The following is a 24,628-nucleotide window of genomic DNA, read 5'->3' as shown; positions in this document are numbered from 1 at the left end:
GCCATACTATATATATATATTCGGGGTTTTTTCAGCAAAAAAAGCCTTACTATACATGGTCGTTTTTAAGCAAAAAAGCCTTCCGATACATGGCCATTTTTTTAAGAAAAAAAGGCCATACTATACATGGTCGTTTTTTGAGGAGAAAAAAGCCTGTCTATTCATGGTCGTTTTTTTTGAGAGAAAAAAAAGCCTTACTGTCCATGGTCGTTTTTTTAAGCCCTAAAAAGCCAAACTATACATGGTCGTTTTTTAAAGAAAAAAAAGCTTTACTGTACATGGTTGTTTTTTGGAAAAAAAATCCATACTATACATGGTCATTTTTTGAGGAAAAAAAAGCCTGACTATATGTGGTTGGTTTTTTTTTTTTTTAGAAAAAAAAGCCATACTATATATATTCCGGTTTTTTTCAGCAAAAAAAGCCGTACTATACATGGTCGTTTTTAAGCAAAAAAGCCTTCCTATACATGGTCGTTTTTAAGCAAAAAAGCCTTCCTATACATGGCCATTTTTTTAAGAAAAAAAGGCCATACTATACATGGTCGTTTTTTGAGGAGAAAAAAGCCTGTCTATTCATGGTCGTTTTTTGAGGAAAAAAAAAAGCCTTACTGTCCATGGTCGTTTTTTTAAGCCCTAAAAAGCCAAACTATACATTGTCGTGTTTTTAAAGAAAAAAAAAAAGCTTTACTGTACATGGTTGTTTTTTAGAAAAAAAATCCATACTATACATGGTCGTTATTTTGAGGAAAAAAAGCCTTACTATACATGGTCGTTTTTTTTTTTAGAAAAAAAAAGCCTGACTGTCCGTGGTCGTTTTTTAAGCCCTAAAAGCCAAACTATGCATTGTCGTTTTTTTTTTTTAAATTATTATTTTTTTAAAAGCCTTATTGTACATGGTTGTTTTTTGTGAAAAAAAAGCCTTACCATACATGGTCGTTTTTTTGTTTTTTTTTTAAGAAAAGTCTTACATGGTTTTTTTTTGTTTTGTTTTTTGAGAAAAAAAGCCATACTATACGTGGTCGTTTTTTGAGGAAAAAAAGCTTGACTATACATGGTCGTTTTTTTTTAAAGAAAAAAAAAGCCTTACTGTACATGGTTGTTTTTTTTTAAAAAAAAAAGCCATACTATACATGGTCATTTTTTTAGGGAAAAAAAGCCTTACGATACATGGTAATTTTTTTTGTAAGAATAAAAGCCTTTCTATACATGTTTGTTTTTTTCAGCAAAAAAAAAAACCTTACTATACATGGTTGTTTTTAAGCCAAAAAGCCTTCCTATACATGGTCATTTTTTTAAGAAAAAAAAGCAATACTATATATGGTCGTTTTTTTTTTTTTTGGAGAAAAAAAAAGCCTTACTGTCCATGGTCGTTTTTTTAAGCCCTAAAAAGCAAAACTATAAATTGTTTTTTTTTTTTATGAAAAAAAAAAGCCTTATTGTACATGGTTGTTTTTTGTGAGAAAAAAAAGCCTTACTATACATGGTCGTTTTTGTTTTTTTTTGAGAAAAGAAAAGTCTTACATGTTTTTTTTTTTTCTTTTGAGAAAAAAGCCATACTGTCCATGGTCGTTTTTTAAGCCCTAAAAAGCCAAACTATACATTGTCATTTTTTAAAGAAAAAAAGCTTTGTACATGGTTGTTTTTGAGGAAAAAAAATCCATACTATACATGGTCATTTTTGAGGAAAAAAGCCATACTATACATGGTCGTTTTTTTCCAGCAAAAAAAAAAGTACTATACATGGTCGTTTTTTGAGGAAAAAAAGCTTTACTATACATGGTCATTTTTTTGTAAGAGAAAAAGCCTTTCTATACATGGTCGTTTTTTTTTTTAGAAAAAAAAAAGCCTGACTGTCATGGTCGTTTTTTAAGCCCTAAACAGCCAAACTATACATTGTCGTTTTTTTTTTTTTTTTTTAAGAAAAGTCTTACATGTTTTGTTTTTGTTTGTTTTTTTGAGAAAAAAAAGCCACACTATAAATGGTCGTTTTTTTTTTTTCAAGAAAAGAGAAGTCTTACATGTTTCTTTTTTTTTTTTTTTTTTTTTTAGAAAAAAGCCATACTATACGTGGTTGTTTTTTGAGGAAAAAAACCTTGACTATACATGGTCGTTTTTTAAGCCATAAAAAGCCAAACTATACATTGTCGTTTCTTTAAAGAAAAAAAAAAGCCTTACTGTACATGGTTGTTTTTTAGAAAAAAAGCCATACTATACACGGTCGTTTTTTTAGGAAAAAAAAGCCTTACGATACATGGTAATTTTTTTTGTAAGAATAAAAGCCTTTCTATACATGTTTGTTTTTTTCAGCAAAAAAAACCCCTTACTATACATGGTTGTTTTTAAGCCAAAAAGCCTTCCTATACATGGTCATTTTTTTAAGAAAAAAAAAGCAATACTATACATGGTCGTTTTTTTTTTTTTTTTTTTTTTTTGGAGAAAAAAAGCCTTACTGTCCATGGTCGTTTTTTAAGCCCTAAAAAGCCCAACTATAAATTGTCGTTTAAAAAAAAAAAAAAAAAAAAGCCTTCTTGTACATGGTTGTTTTTTGTGAGAAAAAAAAAAGCCTTACTATACATGGTCGTTTTTTTTTTGAGAAAAGTCTTACATGTTTTTTTTTTTTTTTCTTTTGAGACAAAAGCCATACTGTCCATGGTCGTTTTTTTAAGCCCTAAAAAGCCAAACTATACATTGTCGTATTTTTAAAGAAACAAAAAAGCCTTACTGTACATGGTTGTTTTTGAGAAAAAAAGCCATACTATACATGGTCGTTTTTGAGGAAAAAAAGCCTTACTATACATGGTCATTTTTTGTAACAAAAAAAGCCTTACTATACGTGGTCGTTTTCTGAGAAAAAAAAAGCCTGACTATACATGGTCGTTTTTTGAGGAAAAAAAAGCCTTACTGTCCACGGTCGTTTTTTAAGCCCTAAAAAGCCAAACTATACATTGTCGTTTTTTGAGGAAAAAAAGCTTTACTATACATGGTCATTTTTTTGTAAGAGAAAAAGCCTTTCTATACATGGTCGTTTTTTTTTTTAGAAAAAAAAAAGCCTGACTGTCATGGTCGTTTTTTAAGCCCTAAACAGCCAAACTATACATTGTCGTTTTTTTTTTTTTTTTTAAGAAAAGTCTTACATGTTTTGTTTTTGTTTGTTTTTTTGAGAAAAAAAAGCCACACTATAAATGGTCGTTTTTTTTTTTTCAAGAAAAGAGAAGTCTTACATGTTTCTTTTTTTTTTTTTTTTTTTTAGAAAAAAGCCATACTATACGTGGTTGTTTTTTGAGGAAAAAAACCTTGACTATACATGGTCGTTTTTTAAGCCATAAAAAGCCAAACTATACATTGTCGTTTCTTTAAAGAAAAAAAAAAGCCTTACTGTACATGGTTGTTTTTTAGAAAAAAAGCCATACTATACACGGTCGTTTTTTTAGGAAAAAAAAGCCTTACGATACATGGTAATTTTTTTTGTAAGAATAAAAGCCTTTCTATACATGTTTGTTTTTTTCAGCAAAAAAAACCCCTTACTATACATGGTTGTTTTTAAGCCAAAAAGCCTTCCTATACATGGTCATTTTTTTAAGAAAAAAAAAGCAATACTATACATGGTCGTTTTTTTTTTTTTTTTTTTTTTTTGGAGAAAAAAAAGCCTTACTGTCCATGGTCGTTTTTTAAGCCCTAAAAAGCCCAACTATAAATTGTCGTTTAAAAAAAAAAAAAAAAAAAGCCTTCTTGTACATGGTTGTTTTTTGTGAGAAAAAAAAAAGCCTTACTATACATGGTCGTTTTTTTTTTGAGAAAAGTCTTACATGTTTTTTTTTTTTTTTTCTTTTGAGACAAAAGCCATACTGTCCATGGTCGTTTTTTTAAGCCCTAAAAAGCCAAACCATACATTGTCGTATTTTTAAAGAAACAAAAAAGCCTTACTGTACATGGTTGTTTTTGAGAAAAAAAGCCATACTATACATGGTCGTTTTTGAGGAAAAAAAGCCTTACTATACATGGTCATTTTTTGTAACAAAAAAAGCCTTACTATACGTGGTCGTTTTCTGAGAAAAAAAAAGCCTGACTATACATGGTCGTTTTTTGAGGAAAAAAAAGCCTTACTGTCCACGGTCATTTTTTAAGCCCTAAAAAGCCAAACTATACATTGTCGTTTTTTTAAAGAAAAAAAAAAGCCTTTCTGTACATGGTTGTTTTTGAGGAAGAAAAGCCTTACTATACATGGTCATTTTTTTAAGAAAAAAAAGCAATACTATACATGGTCGTTTTTTTTGGGGGGGGGGGAGAAAAAAGCCTTACTGTCCATGGTCGTTTTTTTAAGCCCTAAAAAGCCAACTATAAATTGTCGTTTTTTTAAAGAAAAAAAAAGCCTTACTATACATGGTCGTTTTTTTTTTGAGAAAAGAAAAGTCTTACATGTTTTTTTTGTTTTTTTTTTCTTTTGAGACAAAAGCCATACTGTCCATGGTCGTTTTTTTAAGCCCGAAAAAGCCAAACTATACATTGTCATATTTTAAAAGAAACATAAAAGCCTTACTGTACATGTTTTTTTTTGTAACAAAAAAAGTCTTACTATACGTGGTCGTTTTTTGAGAAAAAAAAGCCTGACTATACATGGTCGTTTTTTGAGGAAAAAAAAGCCTTACTGTCCATGGTCGTTTTTTAAGCACTAAAAAGCCAAACTATACATTGTCGTTTTTTTAAAGAAAAAAAAAGCCTTACTGTACATGGTTGTTTTTGAGGAAGAAAAGCCTTACTATACATGGTCATTTTTTGTAAGAAAAAAAGCCTTACTATACATGGTCGTTTTTTTGTAAGAAAAAAAGCCTTACTATACATGGTCGTTTTTTTTTAAGAAAAAAAAAAGCCATACTATACATGTTAGTTTTTTTTTTTTTTCAGCAAAAAAAACCCTTACTATACATAGTCGTTTTTAAGCAAAAAAGCCTTCCTATGGATGGTGATTTTTTTTGAGAAAAAAACCCACCATACATGGTCATTTTTTGAGGAAAAAAAAGTCTGACTATACGTGGTCGTTTTTTTTAAGAAAAAAAAGCCATACTATACATATTCTTTTTTTTTCAGCAAAAAAAGCCTTACTATACATGGTCGTTTTTTTTTTTTAAGAAAAGAAAAGTCTTACATGTTTTTGTTTTGTTTTTTTCTTTTGAGAAAAAAGCCATACTGTCCATGGTTGTTTTTTTAAGCCCTAAAAAGCCAAACTATACATTGTCGTTTTTATAAAGAAAAATAAATTATCATACATGGTCGTTTTTTAAGCCCTAAAAAGCCAAACTATACATTGTCATATTTTTAAAGAAACAAAAAAGCCTTACTGTACATGGTTGTTTTTGAGGAAAAAAAGCCATACTATACAAGGTCATTTTTGAGGAAAAAAAGCCTTACTATACATGGTCATTTTTTGTAAGAAAAAAAGCCTTACTATACATGGTCTTTTTTTTGTAAGAAAAAAAACCCTTTCCATACATGTTTGTTTTTTCCAGCAAAAAAACCCTTACTATACATGGTTGTTTTTAAGCACATAAGCCTTCCTATACATAGTCATTTTTTAAAGAAAAAAAAAGCAATACTATACATGGTTGTTGTTTTTTTTTTGAGAAAAAAAAGCCTGACTGTCCATGGTCGTTTTTAAGCCCTAAAAAGCAAAACTATAAATTGTCGTTTAAAAAAAAAAAAAAAAAAAAAGCCTTCTTGTACATGGTTGTTTTTTGTGAGAAAAAAAAAGCCTTACTATACATGGTCGTTTAAAAAAAAATTTTTTTAAAGAAAAGTCTTACATGTTTTTTTTTTTTGTTGAGAAAAAAAGCCATACTATACATGGTCGATTTTTTTAAAGAAAAGTTTTACATTTTTTTTTTTCTTTTGAGAAAAAAGCCATACTATACGTGGTCGTTTTTTGAGAGAAAAAAAAAGCCTGACTATACATGGTCATTTTTGGAGAAAAAAAAGCCTTACTGTCAACGGTCGTTTTTTTAAGCCCTAAAAAGCCAAACTATACATTGTCGTCTTTTAAAGAAAAAAAAAAGCTTTACTGTACATGGTTGCTTTTTAGAAAAAAAGCCATACTATACATGGTCGTTTTTTTTTAGGATAAAAAGCCTTACTATACATGGTCATTTTTTTTGTAAGAAAAAAAGCCTTTCTATACATGTTTGTTTTCTTCAGCAAAAAAACCCTTACTATACATGGTTGTTTTTAAGCTGAAAAGCCTTCCTATACATGGTCATTTTTTTAAGAAAAAAAAAGCAATACTATACATGGTCGTTTTTTTTTTTTTTAGAAAAAAAAATCCTTACTGTCCATGGTCGTTTTTTAAGCCCTAAAAAGCCAAACTATACATTGTCGTTTCTTTAAAGAAAAAAAAAAGCCTTATTGTACATGGTTGTTTTTTTGTGAAAAAAAAGCCTTACTATACATGGTCGATTTTTTTAAAGAAAAGAAAAGTCTTACATGTTTTTTTTTTTTTTTTTTTTTGAGAAAAAAAGCCATACTATACATGGTCGTTTTTGAGAAAAAAAAGTCTTACTATACATGGTTGTTTTTAAGCCAAAAAGCCTTCCTATACATGGTCATTTTTTTAAGAAAAAAAAGCAATACTATACATGGTCGTTTTTTTTTTTTTTTTGGAGAAAAAAAAATGCCTTACTGTCAATGGTCGTTTTTTTAAGCCCTAAAAAGCCAAACCATACATTGTCGTTTTTTTAAAGAAAAAAAAAGCCTTACTGTACATGGTAATTTTCTTTGAAAAAAAAAAAAGCCATACTATACATGGTCGTTTTTTGAGGGGAAAAAAGCCTTACTATACATGGTCTTTTTTTTGTAAGAAAAAAACCCTTTCTATACATGTTTGTTTTTTCCAGCAAAAAAAACCTTAATGGTTGTGGTTTATGGTAACCTTTATGGTTGTTTTTAAGCAAATAAGCCTTCCTATACATGGTCATTTTTTTAAGAAAAAAAAAGCAATACTATACATGGTCGTTTTTTTTTTTTTTTAGAATAAGCCTTACTGTCCATGGTCGTTTTTAAGCCCTAAAAAGCCAAACTATACATTGTCGTTTTTTTTAAAGAAAAAAAAGCCTTATTGTACATGGCTGTTTTTGGTGAAAAAAAGCCTTACTATACATGTTTTTTTTTTTGTTTTTTTTTTTTAAGAAAAGTCTTACATGTTTTGTTTTTTTTTTTTGTTGAGAAAAAAAGCCATACTATACATGGTCGTTTTTTAAGAAAAAAAAAAGCCAAACTATACATGGTCGTTTTTTGAGGAGAAAAAAGCCTGACTATACATGGTCGTTTTTTGAGAAAAAAAAAGCCTTACTGTCAACGGTCGTTTTTTTAAGCCCTAAAAAGCCAAACTATACATTGTCGTCTTTTAAAGAAAAAAAAAAGCTTTACTGTACATGGTTGCTTTTTAGAAAAAAAGCCATACTATACATGGTCGTTTTTTTTTGAGGATAAAAAGCCTTACTATACATGGTCATTTTTTTTGTAAGAAAAAAAGCCTTTCTATACATGTTTGTTTTCTTCAGCAAAAAAACCCTTACTATACATGCTTGTTTTTAAGCTGAAAAGCCTTCCTATACATGGTCATTTTTTAAAGAAAAAAAAGCAATACTATACATGGTCGTTTTTTTTTTTTTTTAGAAAAAAAAATCCTTACTGTCCATGGTCGTTTTTTAAGCCCTAAAAAGCCAAACTATACATTGTCGTTTCTTTAAAGAAAAAAAAAGCCTTATTGTACATGGTTGTTTTTTTGTGAAAAAAAAAAGCCTTACTATACATGGTCGATTTTTTTAAAGAAAAGAAAAGTCTTACATGTTTTATTTATTTTTTTTTTTTTTGAGAAAAAAAGCCATACTATACATGGTCGTTTTTGAGAAAAAAAAAAGTCTTACTATACATGGTTGTTTTTAAGCCAAAAAGCCTTCCTATACATGGTCATTTTTTTAAGAAAAAAAAGCAATACTATACATGGTCGTTTTTTTTTTTTTTTTTGGAGAAAAAAAAATGCCTTACTCTCAATGGTCGTTTTTTTAAGCCCTAAAAAGCCAAACCATACATTGTCGTTTTTTTAAAGAAAAAAAAAAAGCTTTACTGTACATGGTAATTTTCTTTGAAAAAAAAAAAAGCCATACTATACATGGTCGTTTTTTGAGGGGAAAAAAGCCTTACTATACATGGTCTTTTTTTGTAAGAAAAAAACCCTTTCTATACATGTTTGTTTTTTCCAGCAAAAAAAACCTTAATGGTTGTGGTTTATGGTAACCTTTATGGTTGTTTTTAAGCAAATAAGCCTTCCTATACATGGTCATTTTTTTAAGAAAAAAAAAGCAATACTATACATGGTCGTTTTTTTTTTTTTTTAGAATAAGCCTTACTGTCCATGGTCGTTTTTAAGCCCTAAAAAGCCAAACTATACATTGTCGTTTTTTTAAAGAAAAAAAAGCCTTATTGTACATGGCTGTTTTTGGTGAAAAAAAAGCCTTACTATACATGTTTTTTTTTTTTTTTTTTTTTTTTTAAGAAAAGTCTTACGTTTTGTTTTTTTTTTTGTTGAGAAAAAAAGCCATACTATACACGGTCGTTTTTTAAGAAAAAAAAAAGCCAAACTATACATGGTCGTTTTTTGAGGAGAAAAAAGCCTGACTATACATGGTCATTTTTTGAGAAAAAAAAAGCCTTACTGTCAACGGTCTATACATGTTTGTTTTCTTCAGCAAAAAAACCCTTACTATACATGCTTGTTTTTAAGCTGAAAAGCCTTCCTATACATGGTCATTTTTTTAAGAAAAAAAAGCAATACTATACATGGTCGTTTTTTTTTTTTGTTTAGAAAAAAAAAATCCTTACTGTCCATGGTCGTTTTTTAAGCCCTAAAAAGCCAAACTATACATTGTCGTTTCTTTAAAGAAAAAAAAAAGCCTTATTGTACATGGTTGTTTTTTTGTGAAAAAAAAAGCCTTACTATACATGGTCGATTTTTTTAAAGAAAAGTCTTACATTTTTTTTTTTTTTTTTTTTGAGAAAAAAAGCCATACTATACATGGTCGTTTTTTGAGAAAAAAAAGCCTAACTATCCATGGTCGTTTTTTTAAGCCCTAAAAAGCCAAACTATGCATTGTCGTATTTTTAAAGAAAAAAAAAAGCCTTACTCTACATGGTTGTTTTTGAGAAAAAAAAAAGCCATACTATACATTGTCGTTTTTGTAAAGAAAAATAAATTATCATACATGGTCGTTTTTTGAGGGAAAAAAAAGCCTGACTGTCCATGGTCGTTTTTTAGCCCTAAAAAGCCAAACTATGCATGGTAATTTTCTTTGAAAAAAAAAAAGCCATACTATACATGGTCGTTTTTTGAAGAAAAAAAGCCTTACTATACATAGTCATTTTTTGGTAAATGGTGTTATACTTATATAGCGCTTTTCCACCTTTCAAGGCGCTCAAAGCGCTTTACACTATCTCGCCATCCACCTACTGGTGACGCAGCGCCAGGAGCAACGTGGGGTTCAGTATCTTGCTCAAGGACACTTAGGCGTATTCATCAGGGCGGAGAATTGAACCCACAACCTCCGGTTTAGGGGACAACTACTCTACCACTGAGCTTTTTGTAAGAAAAAAAGCCTTACTATATGTCGTCATTTTTTTTTTTTAAGAAAAATAAAAACATACTAAACATGTTCGGTTTTTTTCAGCAAAAAAAGCCTTACTATACATGGTCGTTTTTAAGCAAAAAAGCCTTCCTATACATGGTCATTTTTTTCAAGAAAAAAAAGCCATACTATACATGGTCGTTTTTTGAGAAAAAAAATTACCATACATGGTCATCTTTTGAGGAAAAAAGCTTGACTATACATGGTTGTTTTTTGAGAAAAAAAAGCCTTACCGTCCATGGTCGATTTTTTAAGCCCTAAAAAGCCAAACTATACATTGTCGTTTTTTTAAAGAAAAAAAAAGCCATACTATACATGGTCGTTTTTCGAGGGAAAAAAAGCCTTACTATAAATGGTCTTTTTTTTTTGGTAAGAAAAAAAGCCTTACTATACGTGGTTGGTTTATATTTAAGAAGAAAAAAAAGCCATACCATACATGTTCGTTTTTTTCAGCAAACAAAGCCTTACTATACATGGTCGTTTTTAAGCAGAAAAGCCTTCCTATATGGTCATTTTTTTCAAAAAAAAAAAGTCATACTATGCATGGTTGTTTTTTGAGAAAAAAAATTGACATACATGGTCGTTTTTTGAGGAAAAAAGCCTTAATATACATGGTCTTTTTTTTTTTTTTTTTTTTTTAAGAAAAGAAAAGTCTTACATGTATTTTTTTATTGTTTTTTGAGAAAAAAAGCCATACTTTACATGGTCGTTTTTTAGGGGGGAAAAAAGCCTTATTATACATGTTCATTTTTAGAGTAAAAAAAGTCTTAATATACATGGTTGTTTTCTGAGAAAAAAAGCCTTACTATAAATGGTCGATTTTTAAGCAGAAAAAAAAAGCCTTACTATACATGGTCGTTTTTTTTTTAGGAAAAAAGCCATACTATACATGGTCTAAAGAAAAAAATAAAATAAAGGCTTATGATACATTGTCGTTTTTTGAGAAAAAAACATGGTACATGTTCATGTACATGTACATGGTCGTTTTTTTTGGGGGGGGGAGAAAAAAAGCCTTACTATACATAGTCATTTTTAGAGAAAAAAAACTTACTATACATGGCCATTTGTTTGGGGAAAAAAAGCCATATTTTACATGGTCGTTTTTTAGGAAAAATTATTATTATTATACATGTACATTTTTATAGGAAAAAATTTAAGTCTTACTATAAATGGTTGTTTTTTGAGGAAAAAAGCCTTACTATACATGGTCTTTTTTTTTTTTTTTTAAGAAAAGAAAAGTCTTACATGTTTTTTTTGTTTTTGAGAAAAAAGCCTTACTATACATGGTTGATTTTTAAGCAAAAAATAAAAATAAAAAATAAAAAAAAGACTTCCTAGACATGGTCATTTTTGAGAAAAAAACTTACTGTACATGGTCGTTTTTAGAGGAAAAAAAGCTAACTATACATGGTCGTTTTTTTGGGAAAAAAAAAGTCTTACTATAGCAAGCAAGCAAAAAAAAAAACGCCTTACATGGTGTTTTTTTTTTTTTTTTTTTAAAGCCACACTATACATGGTCGTTTTTTTTTTTGTTTTTTTTTTTTGAGGAAAAAGCCTTAATGTACAAGCTGTTTTTTTTTTTTTTAGCAAAAAAAAATAATTAATTAATTAAATGCAGCGTTTACATGTTTACATGAGAATCATATTTTTTACTTTTTACATGATAGCTTTCACACTTTCACCTGATAGCTTTCATGGTTTTACATGAAAATTATTGGGTTTTTACATGATAGCTTTCATGTTTTTACATGATATTCGTCAAGTTTTTTCATGAAAATGATCACATTTTTACATGACAATCATCAAGTTGCTATATGACCGCTTTCACATTTGAACATGAGAATCATTACATTTTTACATGACAGCTTTCACGTTTTTAAATGATAATCATCATTTTTAAAGTTTTCCCATCTGGTACTGTAGATTTGATTTTTTTTTTTTCATAGTATTTAACCCATTGCCTGCCATCGACAGGAAATTCTTTTAAACTTGGAGGATGATATGTGAATGTCCAATGATTTTTGACTCTGACCTGTCGGGCTTGGGCTGCACGAATCCTTTCATCTGTCCTTCCATGGCGTCCCGGATGTTTCCGGAAGAGTAGAGTCCGATGGGCGTGTTGTAGGTGGCGCTGACCACCTGACGCGTGTCGTCGATGTTGGCCGCCGCCACGAAGGGCTGCGCTCGCCGGTTATGCGCCGCGCCCACCGCCCGCCGCTCCTACGCGTAAAAATGCTCGGACGTCTATCGCGGTCCGCCTAGTGGACAGTTTTATTTTTTACCCCCAACAAACCTGCGGCTCGGCTTCCAGGTTGATCTTGAAGGGGCTGACTTTGCCGTCCTCCGTCACCAACGGCGACCACAGTTTGGCTTCCGTTCTACTCGCGGCAACAAAAAAACAAAAGAGGTGGGTAAATTACTCATACTCGATTACAGTTACAAATTACACATGATAGCTTTCACTTGAAAGCTTTCATGTTTTTACATGATAAAAATCAAGTTTTTACATGGTAATCATCACGTTTTTACATGATAGCGTTCATGCTTTCACTTGATAGCTTTTTACACGATAATCATGTTTATACATGCTAGTTATCATGTTTTTACATGTTAGCTTTCACATTTTTACATGATAAGTTTACACATGATAACTTTCACTAAATAGCTTTCATGAATTCACATGACAATTGACACATTTTTACATGATAGCCACGTTTTTACATGAAAATGATGTTTTTAAATGACAGCTTTCACATTTTTAGATGATAGCTTTCACGTTTTTACATGTTAATTGTCATGTTTTTACATGATAGCTTTCATCTTTTTACATGGTAATGGTCACGTTTTTACATGACCACTTTCACATTTCTACATGTTAATCATTTTTACATGTTAGTTGTCATGTTTTTACAAGTTAATCATCACGTTTTACATGTTAGTTATCATGTTTTTACATGATAATTATCACTTTTTAACATGAAAATGATATTTTTACATAATAGGTTACACATTTTTGCATGATAGCTTTTACGTTTTTTACACGATAATCATCACATCTTTACATGTTATCATGTTTTTACATGATAGTTGTCACATTTTTACATGATAATAATCCCGTTTTTACATGATAGCATTCATATTTTTACGTGATAATCATGTTTTTACATGATAATCATCACGTTTTTACATGATAATTATCACGTTTTAACGTTAGCGTCACGGTTTTTACATGATAGCTTTCACATTTTTACATTATAATTATCATGTTTTTATGATGATCATCATTATATGAAGATAGTGTTCACACTTTCACGTGATAGCTTTCATGTTTTCACATAAAAATGATCACGTTTTACATGATAGGTTTCATATTTTTGCATAACTCACATTTTTGCATGATAATCATCACGTTTTTACATGATAGGGTTTGTTTTTTACACGATAATCACCACGTTTTTCATGATAATCATCACATTTTTCCATGTTATCACGTTTTTACATGATAATTATCACGTTTTAACATGTTAGTGTCACGTTTTTACATGATAATTTTTGTTTTTATATGATAGCGCTCACACTTTCACTTGATAGCTTTCATGTTTTTACATGATAATAATCATGTTTTCACATGAAAATGATCACGTTTTACATGATAGGTTTCACATTTTTGCATGATAACTCACATTTTTACATGATAATTATTATGTTTTATATGATGATCATCAAGTTTTTACATGATAGCGCTCACGTTTTCACTTGATAGCTTTCATGTTTTTACACGTTAATGATCATGTTTGCACATGAAAATTATCACGTTTTACATGATATGTTTCACATTTTTGCATGATAACTTTCACATTTTTGCATGATAATCATCACGTTTTTACATGTCATCACGTTTTTACATGATAATTATCACGTTTTAACGTTAGCGTCACGGTTTTTACATGATAGCGTTCACATTTTTACATTATAATTATCATGTTTTTATGATGATCATCATTATATGAAGATAGTGTTCACACTTTCATGTTTTCACATAAAAATGATCACGTTTTACATGATAGGTTTCATATTTTTGCATAACTCACATTTTTGCATGATAATCATCACGTTTTTACATGATAGGGTTTGTTTTTTACACGATAATCACGTTTTTCCATGATAATCATCACATTTTTCCATGTTATCACGTTTTTACATGATAATTATCACGTTTTAACATGTTAGTGTCACGTTTTTACATGATAATTTTTGTTTTTATATGATAGTGCTCACACTTTCACTTGATAGCTTTCATGTTTTTACATGATAATAATCATGTTTTCACATGAAAATTATCACGTTTTACATGATAGGTTTCACATTTTTGCATGATAACTTTCACATTTTTACATGATAATTATTATGTTTTATATGATGATCATCAAGTTTTTACATGATAGCGCTCACGCTTTCACTTGATAGCTTTCATGTTTTTACACGATAATGATCATGTTTGCACATGAAAATTATCACGTTTTACATGATATGTTTCACATTTTTGCATGATAACTTTCACATTTTTGCATGATAATCATCACGTTTTTACATGATAGCATTCATGTTTTTACACGATAATCACGTTTATCCATGATAATCATCACGTTTTTCCATGTTAGTTATCACGTTTTTACATAATTATCTCGTTTTAACATGTTAGCCGTCACATTTTTACATGGTAGCTTTCACATTTTTACATGATAATTATTATGTTTTGACTGTATATGATGATCATCAACTTTTTAAATGATAGCGCTCACGCTTTCACTTGATAACTTTCATGTTTTTACACGATAATTATCATGTTTTCACATGAAAAAATGGATGACAAGACATCCATTTTTTCCTCCCGCCATACCTTTCCACGGTGAGCGCGAGCTGTTGGTTAGACTCTTTGATTTTGTTCTGAGCGTCGCAGTGCAGCATGTCATCGGACGAGGCGCCCTCGATGGCTACGATCAAGTCGCCGGGGCGCAGGTCGGCCAGGGCCGCCTTGCTGCCGGGCGTCACCTAGCCGTCGCCGTTATTTAAAAACATACAAATGTTTTTAGTCAACAGGTAAGGATGCTCCATTAATGCAGGGTTCTCAATGGTGGTCATCAAGGGCCGCTTTGGGTCCTGGTTTTTATTTCAACCAATCCGGCACATATACTGCAGCCTGATGTGGAATAATTTGGAAACCTCTGCATTAATACGTCAACATAATTCATTAACGTACCATTGACATTTAACAGCCATTTATCATTCAATGACCACTGAATGAGTTCCACTTTTGACCTTTGAGGCCCCACTATTAAACGGTATCTGGTATCGGAGAAGACTAACAAGAGGTCCCGAAAGATCATCCAAAAGCGGGGGCGTGACCTTATTGCATTACCAAACACGCCTACATACAATGAGGTCGTGTGACCAAAAATAACTTATTCAAGCAAGGCTCCCCGCATCTATTTTTTCCCCTCTCGCTTCAAATGAACAATACATTCAAATCCTGAAATATGGCCATACTTTGTAACCGCTAAAATTGTCTTCATGTTAACTGACTGGCTGCCATTGACGGCGCTAGACGTCCCATCCATGCTGACTTGGAGGGAGGAGGCGAATAACATGGATCGGACTAGTTCTGCAGCTATCGATTATTTTAGTTGTCGATTAACTCATTTGCTCCCAAAAACGTATAAATTAGGGCTGTCAAAATTACCGGGTTAACGGGCGGTAATTAAATTTTATAATTAATCACGTTAAAATATTTGACGCAATTAACGCACATGCCCAGCTCAAACAGATTAAAATGACAGCACAGTGCAATGCCAACTTCTTACTTGTGTTTTGGGGAGTTTTGTCGCCCTCTGCTGGCGCTTGGGTGCGACTGATTTTATGGGCTTAAGCACCCATGAGCATTGTGTAATTATTGACAGCAACAATGGCCGGCTACTAGTTTATTTTTTGATTTTACAAATTTTATTAAAACGAAAACATTAAGAGGGGTTTAAATATAAAATTTTTATAACTTGTACTAACATTTGTCTTTTAAGAACTACAAGTCTTTCTATCCATGGATCGCTTTAACAGAATGTTAATAATGTTAATGCCATCTTGTTGATTTATTGTTATAATAAACAAATACAGTACTTATGTACCGTATGTTGAATGTATATATCCATCTTGTGTCTTATTTTACCATTCCAACAATAATTTACAGAAAAATATGGCATATTTTGTAGATTGTTGGAATTGCGATTAATTACGATTAATTAAAATTTAAGCTGTAATTAACTCAATTAAAAATTTTAATTATTAAGAAAAAATACGTTCTATTTTTAATTGTTTCAGTGTCCCAAAAACTTACTTATACGTCTTTTAGGTTTGTTTTTTTTGACAAGAAGCATCCCTGGTTCTGATGCACCTAAACTGCAATGCACAATGGTCAAAACTCATTTTAAGATGGCCACTGGAGGGCAGTACCGCATTTTGTAAGAACTTATCTCGGGCCAAGAAAGGAAGTGAAGAAAAATAGTCAGGAAACGGAAGTTGGAGGGATTTTGTAAAGACGCGTGAGAAAAATGTGGAGAACGATCAATTAAAAAAGGCAAATGACACTGGAGGAGTGTTTTGAAAAGAAAACGAAACCATCGTCAAAGAAGGATTAAAAAAAAAATCTATCTTGATGAGACAGACGGTGACGGCCACAACAGCGTCAGGTTCCACACGCGTTCTCGGAGCTCACGTTTCGTTACTCCTGAGCCCAAGGTTGAAATCAACGATGAAGATGATGAAAAAAGTGAGAGCGATCTTGATCCGGACTCATCAGATTACTGGGAGCCACCTCATTCAACGGGAGCAGCCGAGAGCCTTCCCCGTTGTTATGTGCGCAAATAGTTCAGCAGTTTAGTTATGTGTAAATAAATAAAGTAAAATAAGACAAGTAAGACAAATAAGATAAAATAAGACACAAGATGGATATATACATTCAACATACGGTACATAAGTACTGTATTTGTTTATTATAACAATAAATCAACAAGATGGCATCAACATTAACATTGTTAAAGCGATCCATGGATAGAAAGACTTGTAGTTCTTAAAAGCTAAATGTTAGTACAAGTTATAAAAAAATATATTAAAACCCCTCTAAATGTTTTGGTTTTGATACAATTTGTAACATTTTCAATCAAAAAATAAACTAGTCGCTCGGCATTGTTGATGTCAATAATTACGCAATGCTCACTCATGGTACTAACCCTTAGAATCAGTTGGACCCAAGCGCCATCAGAGGGAGACAAACACCAACAAACAAGTAACAAGCGGACATTACATTGTACTGTCATTTTTGTCTGTTTGAGCGGGGCATGTGCGTTAATTGCGTCAAATATTTTTACGTGATTCATTTAAAAAATTAATTACCGCCCGTTAAAGCGATAATTTTGACAGCCCTAATGCTTTTACAAAAAGCTCAATTTCTCAGTTTTTTTCATCAGAATTTGGAAAATTGCTCAAACTAAGCTACTTTCTAATGCTGATTTCTAAAGAATGGAAAAAGATATGAACTAACTTTTTTTTTCTGCTGAAAGAAGAGAGTCTAATCTTTCTTTTGGTGGGTTCCATGTTTATATAGCAATAAAAGAGAATTTTCTGTGGGCCTTGCAAAATCAGTCAAAATCCAGTATAACTGCCGGGAACGAAGGAGGGCCTTGCTCCGGTGAAAATGGCTGGGAGGGAATGAGTTAATGGACTGTTAGTTAGTTCGAATAATCGAGGAATCGGATAAGCGACATAAAAATTTAAAATACCCGAGAAGAAGAGAGTTAAAAGAGGCATTAGCGGCATGTTCTCAACTTCTCCCTCACTGCACTTTGGCTCTCATGGAGAGCACGTTCGCTCATGTGTTCGAAATAAACGATAGCCGACGGGCAAAGTAGCAAGTGAGCTGTAAAAATAGCAATCTTAGTGGCGTGAAAAGCGCGGGAGAGCTAAGTGAAGATAACGAACAGCTAAGCGGAGCTAAGTGAAGCTAAACGGTGCTAAATGAAGCAAAGCGACTGATACTTAGTCCGTCGTCGTGGAACAGTCCATTGTAGTGCGTGTTTGTGGAGGAGAAATAATATAAATGCAGCATTCAAATGGCTTTCTTTTTTGTTTTGTTATTTGTTTGTTTGGAATGCTGATATAATTATACATGACGAATAATTGGCGGGTGCTGCTGGCTCCGGTGACCCAAGCCCTTGCTCGTTGGGGCAAGGGCAGCTGGTTGTGGGCCTACTTCGCCTGAATAGTAGATCCGCCTATGCTAATGAGGGACATAGACATTTGATCCATTTGTACTTCCAATGTCTACGTCCGTTTGGGGCATTTACGGGTCACTTCCTGTTGATTTTGGGTTACTGAACAGGAGGTGACATGGAAATGTCCCCAAATGGAAAGGAAGTGATTCGCTAAAATCAACAGGCAGTGAGCAAAAATCAACAGGAAATGACCTGAAATGCCCCAAAATTGGCAGATAAATAGACGTTGGATCCGTTTGAAGTTCAAACGGATCCAACGTCTATGTGCATTTCAGGTCATTTCCTGTTGAGATTTGATCACTTCCGATTCATTTCACCTTGACATTTGGGGACATTCCCGCATGACCTCCTGTTCTGTAACCCGCCATCAACAGGAAGTTAGCTGTAAATGCCCCCAAATTCAACAGGAAGTGATGAAGGAATGCCTCCTAACTCAACAGGGAAGATGGGTCAATTCCTGTTAATTTGGGGGCATTTTCAGATCACTTCCTGTTTGTTTTAGGTCACTTATGGCTCACTTCCTTTTTATTTTGGGTCACTTCCTCTTAATTATAGGGAAGTTTTGGGTCACCTCCAATTCATTTTTGGTCACGTACTGTTGATTTTTGAGCATTTACAGGTGACTTCCTGTTTTTTTGGGTCACTTCCTCTTAATTGGGAAATTTTTGCATCATTTCCTGTTGATTAGGAGCATTTTTAGATCACTTCCTATTGATTTTGGGTCACTTAAGACTGTATTCCTTTTTATTTTCAGTTACTTCCTGTTGATTTTGGAGCATTTTCAGTTCACTTTCTTTTGATTTCGATCACTTCCTGTTAATTTTGGAGCATTTTTTTTTTATCACTTCCTATTTGTTTTTGGTCACTTCCTGTTGATTTTGGGGCATTCTGAGGTCACCTCCTGTTGATAGTGGGCCAATTCCTGTTGATTTTGAGGCATTTTCAGATCACTTCCTGTCCGTTTTTGGTCACTTATGGCTCACTTCCTGTTTGTTTTGGGTCACTTTCTTTTTAATTTTTGGGGCATTTTCAAGTCACTATCTATTCATTTTCTTGTCACTTCCTGTTGATTTTGGGTCATTTTCTCTTAATTTTGGGGAATTTTCAGCTCACTTCCTGTTGATTTTGGGGCATTCTGAGGTCACCTCCTGTTGATAGTGGGTCAATTCCGGTTGGTTTTGGGGCATTTTCAGATAACTTCTTGTCCGTTTTTGGTCACTTAAGGCTCACTTCCTGTTTATTTTGGGCCACTTGCTTTTTAATTTTTGGGGCATTTTCAAGTCACTTCCTATTCATTTTCATGTCACTTACTGTTGATTTTTGGGCGTTTACAGATGACCTCCTGTTGATTTTGGGTCATTTTTTCTTAATTTTGGGGAATTTTCAGCTCACTTCCTGTTTGTTTTTGATCACTTATGGCTCACTTCCTGTTGATTTTGGGTCACCTCCTCTTCATTTTAGGGATTTTTTTGGGTCACTTCCAATTCGTTTTGGGTCACTTGCTCTTAATTTTAGGGAATTTTTGGGTCACTTCCAATTCGTTTCGGTTACTTACTGTTGATTTGGGAATTTTTGCATCACTTCCTGTTGAATTGGAGCATTTTTCGATCACTTCCTGTTGGTTTTTGATCACTTATGGCTCACTTCCTTTTTATTTTGGGTCACTTTCTCTTAATTATAGGGAATTTTGGGTCACCTCCAATTCATTTTTGGTCACGTACTGTTGATTTTTGAGCATTTACAGGTGACTTCCTGTTTTTTTGGATCACTTCCTCTTAATTGGGAAATTTTTGCATCATTTCCTGTTGATTAGGAGCATTTTTAGATCACTCCCTACTGATTTTGGGTCACTGAAGACGTTCTTCCTTTTGATTTTAGGTTACTTCCTGTCGATTTAGGAGCATTTTCACTTCACTTTCTTTTGATTTCGGTCACTTCCTGTTAATTTTGGAGCATTTTTTGGATCACTTCCTATTTGTTTTTGGTCACTTCCCGTTGAATTTGGAGTATTTTCGTATCACTTCCTGTTGACTTTTGGGTCACTTGCTCTTAATTTTAGGGAATTTTTGGGTCACTTCCAATTCGTTTCGGTTACTTACTGTTGATTTGAGAATTTCTGCATCACTTCCTGTTGATTTGGAGCATTTTTCGATCACTTCCTGTTGGTTTTTGATCACTTATGGCTCACTTCCTTTTTATTTTGGGTCACTTCCTCTTAATTATAGGGAATTTTGGGTCACCTCCAATTCATTTTTGGTCACGTACTGTTGATTTTTGAGCATTTACAGGTGACTTCCTGTTTTTTTGGATCACTTCCTCTTAATTGGGAAATTTTTGCATCATTTCCTGTTGATTAGGAGCATTTTTAGATCACTCCCTACTGATTTTGGGTCACTGAAGACGTTCTTCCTTTTGATTTTAAGTTACTTCCTGTCGATTTAGGAGCATTTTCACTTCACTTTCTTTTGATTTCGGTCACTTCCTGTTAATTTTGGAGCATTTTTTGGATCACTTCCTATTTGTTTTTGGTCACTTCCCGTTGAATTTGGAGTATTTTCGTATCACTTCCTGTTGACTTTTGGGTCACTTGCTCTTAATTTTAGGGAATTTTTGGGTCACTTCCAATTCGTTTCGGTTACTTACTGTTGATTTGAGAATTTCTGCATCACTTCCTGTTGATTTGGAGCATTTTTCGATCACTTCCTGTTGGTTTTTGATCACTTATGGCTCACTTCCTTTTTATTTTGGGTCACTTCCTCTTAATTATAGGGAATTTTGGGTCACCTCCAATTCATTTTTGGTCACGTACTGTTGATTTTTGAGCATTTACAGGTGACTTCCTGTTTTTTTGGATCACTTCCTCTTAATTGGGAAATTTTTGCATCATTTCCTGTTGATTAGGAGCATTTTTAGATCACTCCCTACTGATTTTGGGTCACTGAAGACGTTCTTCCTTTTGATTTTAGGTTACTTCCTGTCGATTTAGGAGCATTTTCACTTCACTTTCTTTTGATTTCGGTCACTTCCTGTTAATTTTGGAGCATTTTTTGGATCACTTCCTATTTGTTTTTGGTCACTTCCCGTTGATTTTGGGGCATTTTCAGATCACTTCCTGTCTGTTTTTGGTCACTTATGGCTCACTTCCTGTTTATTTTGGGTCATTTTCTTTTTAATTTTTAGGCCTTTTTCAGGTCACTTCCTATTCATTTTCTTGTCACTTCCTGTAGATTTTGGGTCATTTTCTCTTAATTTTGGGGAATTTTCAACTCACTTCCTGTTGATTTTTGGGTCACTTAAGACTCTCTTTTGATTTTGGGTCACTTCCTTTTGAATTTGGAGTATTTTAGTATCACTTCCTGTTGATTTTTGGGTCACTTGCTCTTAATTTTAGGGAATTTTTGGGTCACTTCCAATTCGTTTCGGTCACTTATTGTTGATTTGGGAATTTTTGCATCACTTCCTGTTGATTTGGAGCATTTTTCGATCAATTCCTGTTTGTTTTTGATCACTTATGGCTCACTTCCTTTTTATTTTGGGTCACTTCCTCTTGATTATAGGGAATTTTTGGGTCACCTCCAATTCATTTTTGCTCACGCACTGTTGATTTTTGAGCATTTACAGGTGATTTCCTGTTTTTTTTTGGGTCACTTCCTCTTAATTGGAAATTTTTGCATCATTTCCTGTTGATTAGGAGCATTTCTAGATCACTTCCTATTGATTTTGGGTCACTTAAGACTTTCTTCCTTTTCATTTTCGGTTACTTCCTGTTGATTGTGGAGCATTTTCACTTCACTTTCTTTTGATGTTGGTCACTTCCTGTTAATTTTGAAGCATTTTTTGCTCACTTCCTATTTGTTTTTGGTCACTTCCTGTTGATTTTGGGGCATTCTGAGATCACCTCCTGTTGATGGTGGGTCAATTCCTGTTGATTTTGTGGCATTTTCAGATCACTTCCTGTCCGTTTTTGGTCACTTATGGCTCACTTCCTGTTTATTTTGGGTCACTTTCTTTTTAAATTTGGGGGCATTTTCAGGTCACTTCCTATTCATTTTCTCTTAATTTTGGGGAATTTTCAGCTCACTTCCTGTTGATTTTTGGGTCACTTAAGACTTTTTCTCCTTTGATTTTGGGTCACTCCTTTTTGAATTTGGAGTATTTTCGTATCTCTTCCTGTTGATTTTACTTGCTCTTAATTTTAGGGAATTTTTGGGTCACTTCCAATTCGTTTCGGTTACTTACCGTTGATTTGGGAATTTTTGCATCACTTCCTGTTGAGTTGGAGCATTTTTCGATCACTTCCTGTTGATTTTGGGTCACCTCCTCTTAATTTTAGGGATTTTTTTGGGTCACTTCCAATTCGTTTTCCGTCACTTCCTGTTGATTTTGGGCATTTACACGTCACTTTCTGTTCATTTTGTGCCACTTCCTTTTCATTTGGTGACACTTCCTGTTCAGTAACCCAAAATCAACAGGAAGTGACTGAATATCAACAGGAAATGGGCAAAGTTTAGATAAATGAAGCTCTGTTGTAGTCCTTTAAATGTTACATGTCAAATGTCTTTTTTGGTGGGTGGTGGGAGATGAGTATGTAAAAGCCCTGGAATAGGCGTGTCCCACATTTGAAGAGTGACACAAGCGCGGGAACATGACAACAATTTGGACTAATCCATCAGTGGCGGCCCCTATTTTTAGAAAAGACATCAGGAACCAGTCCGATTTGAAGGGCGCCGCTCAGCTCGGCTCGGCTCGGCTCGGCTCGGCCTCCTCTTCCTTTTTAGGACAGGAACATCACCTCCTGCTCTTTACGGGCCGCCAAGAGAATGTAAACACAACAGATGGCTAACATTGTTTTGAACTGGTTCACCACCATCGACAGCGTTAGACTTGGACCGGAATGGCTGACACTGCCATGGATGGCGAAAGACCAACCAAAATCCAACTTGCAGTTACAGTTTCATTAATATTTGACCAAAACATCCCCACAAAAATGAGCCAGTATCAACAGGAAGTGACCTGAAAATGCCCCAAAATTAACAGGAAATGACCCAAAATCAACAGGGCGTGAACTGAAAAAGCCATAAATTCAACAGGAAGTGATATGAAATTCCTCCAAAATCAACAGGAAGTGACACAAAAATAAACAGGAAGTGATCCAAAATTCCCAAAATTAAGAGTAGGTGGCCCAAAATCAACAGGAAGTGATCTGAAAATGCCCCAAGATCAAAAGGAAGTGATCCTCAAATCCCCCAAATTAAGAGGAAGTGACCCAAAATCGATAGGAAGCGATCTGTAAATGCCCGAAAATCAACAGTCAGCGACAAAAAATGAACAGGGAGTGACCTGAAAATGGCCCAAAAATTAAAAAGGAAGTGACCCAAAGAAAGTGAGCCATTTGTGACCAGAAATGGACTGGAAGTGATCTGAAAATGTCCCAAAATTAATAGGAAGTGACCCAAAATTAACAAGAAATGATCTGAACACTCCCCAAAATCAACAGGAAGTGACTAAAACGAATAGGAAGTGACCCAAAAATTCCCTAAATTTAAGAGAAAGTGACCAAAAATTAACAGGAAGTGATCTGGAAATGTTCCAAAATTAACAGTAAGTGACCAAAACGACTGGGAAGTGACCAGAAAATGCCCCAAAAATTTAAAAGGAATTGACCCAAAATCAACAGGAAGTAACCTCAGAATGCAACAAAATCAACAGGAAGTGACCGAAAACACAGTGACAAAAATATCCCCCAAATTAAGAGGAAGTGACCCAAAAATTAATGGGAATTGATCTGAAAATACCCCCAAATCAACAGGAAACAAGTTGTAAGTGACCAAAAACAAAACAGGAAGTGATCTAAAAATGCCCCAAAATCAACAGGAAATGACCCAAAAATCAACAAGAAGGTATCCAAATATTCCCAAAATTAAGTGACCCAATTCAACAGGGCGTGATCTAAAAATTCCCAAAATTAAGAAGTGACCCAAAAATCAATAGGAAGTGATCTAAAAATGCCCATAAATCAACAGGAAGTGATTCAAAAATTCCCAAAATCAATAGGAAGTGATCAAAAATGTCCCTAAAATTGAGAGGAAGTGAGCCAAAAATGAATAGGAAGTGATCTAAAAATGCCCCTAAAATCAACAGGAAGTGACCCAAAAATCAAAAGGAAGAAGATCCAAAAAATTCCCAAAATTAAGAGGAAGTGACCCAAAAATCAACAGGAAGTGAGCTAAAAAAGCCCCAAAATCAACAGGAAGTGAGCTGTGATTGCGCCAAAAGTGAACCGAGTGATTGAATTACACGTCAACAATCGATAAACTCATTTTTTAAAAATTGATCGACGTCTCGAGTTAAGTCCTAAAAAAAAAAAGAGCGGCCACTCACCCTGGAGATGGTCAGCGGCTGGTTGAAGTCCTTGCCCCCCACCAGGCGGAACCCCCAGGGGGCCGGCCCGTTCAGGACCACGGCGAACGGCATGGCGCACTGAGGGGAGCCTCGCTTCCGCGGCGATGTGAAAGACAACGAGCGAGCGAAAGAGAGAGAGTGATCCCGCCCCCTTCCATTGGTCTGTTTTGGTCGGGAGCGCAGCAGATGAGCTTCCAGCCTGATGGATGCCACTCTCCTTTTTTGGTCTTGGAACAT

At 33.5% G+C, this 24,628-nt stretch overlaps 1 protein-coding gene across 1 annotated transcript in view; it reads right to left on the bottom strand.

Annotated features, from left to right (window-relative positions):
* LOC130920770 (PDZ and LIM domain protein 3-like) overlaps positions 1–24,533 on the bottom strand; it is a 30,978-nt gene extending 6,445 nt beyond the window's left edge. The window contains exons 1-4 of the mRNA XM_057844213.1: positions 24,371–24,533; positions 14,569–14,720; positions 11,962–12,046; positions 11,701–11,888 (exon numbers count right to left, since the gene is read on the bottom strand). Coding sequence (XP_057700196.1) covers positions 11,701–11,888; positions 11,962–12,046; positions 14,569–14,720; positions 24,371–24,463 — 518 coding nt within the window. The 5' untranslated portion in view covers positions 24,464–24,533. The remainder of the gene's footprint in view (positions 1–11,700; positions 11,889–11,961; positions 12,047–14,568; positions 14,721–24,370) is intronic.
* Positions 24,534–24,628: the final 95 nt, after the last annotated feature.

The sequence above is a fragment of the Corythoichthys intestinalis genome, chromosome 8, assembly GCF_030265065.1.
Source record: "Corythoichthys intestinalis isolate RoL2023-P3 chromosome 8, ASM3026506v1, whole genome shotgun sequence".
NCBI lineage: Eukaryota > Metazoa > Chordata > Actinopteri > Syngnathiformes > Syngnathidae > Corythoichthys > Corythoichthys intestinalis.
Note: the sequence above shows the minus strand (reverse complement) of the source record. Positions and strands in the feature narration are given on the sequence as shown.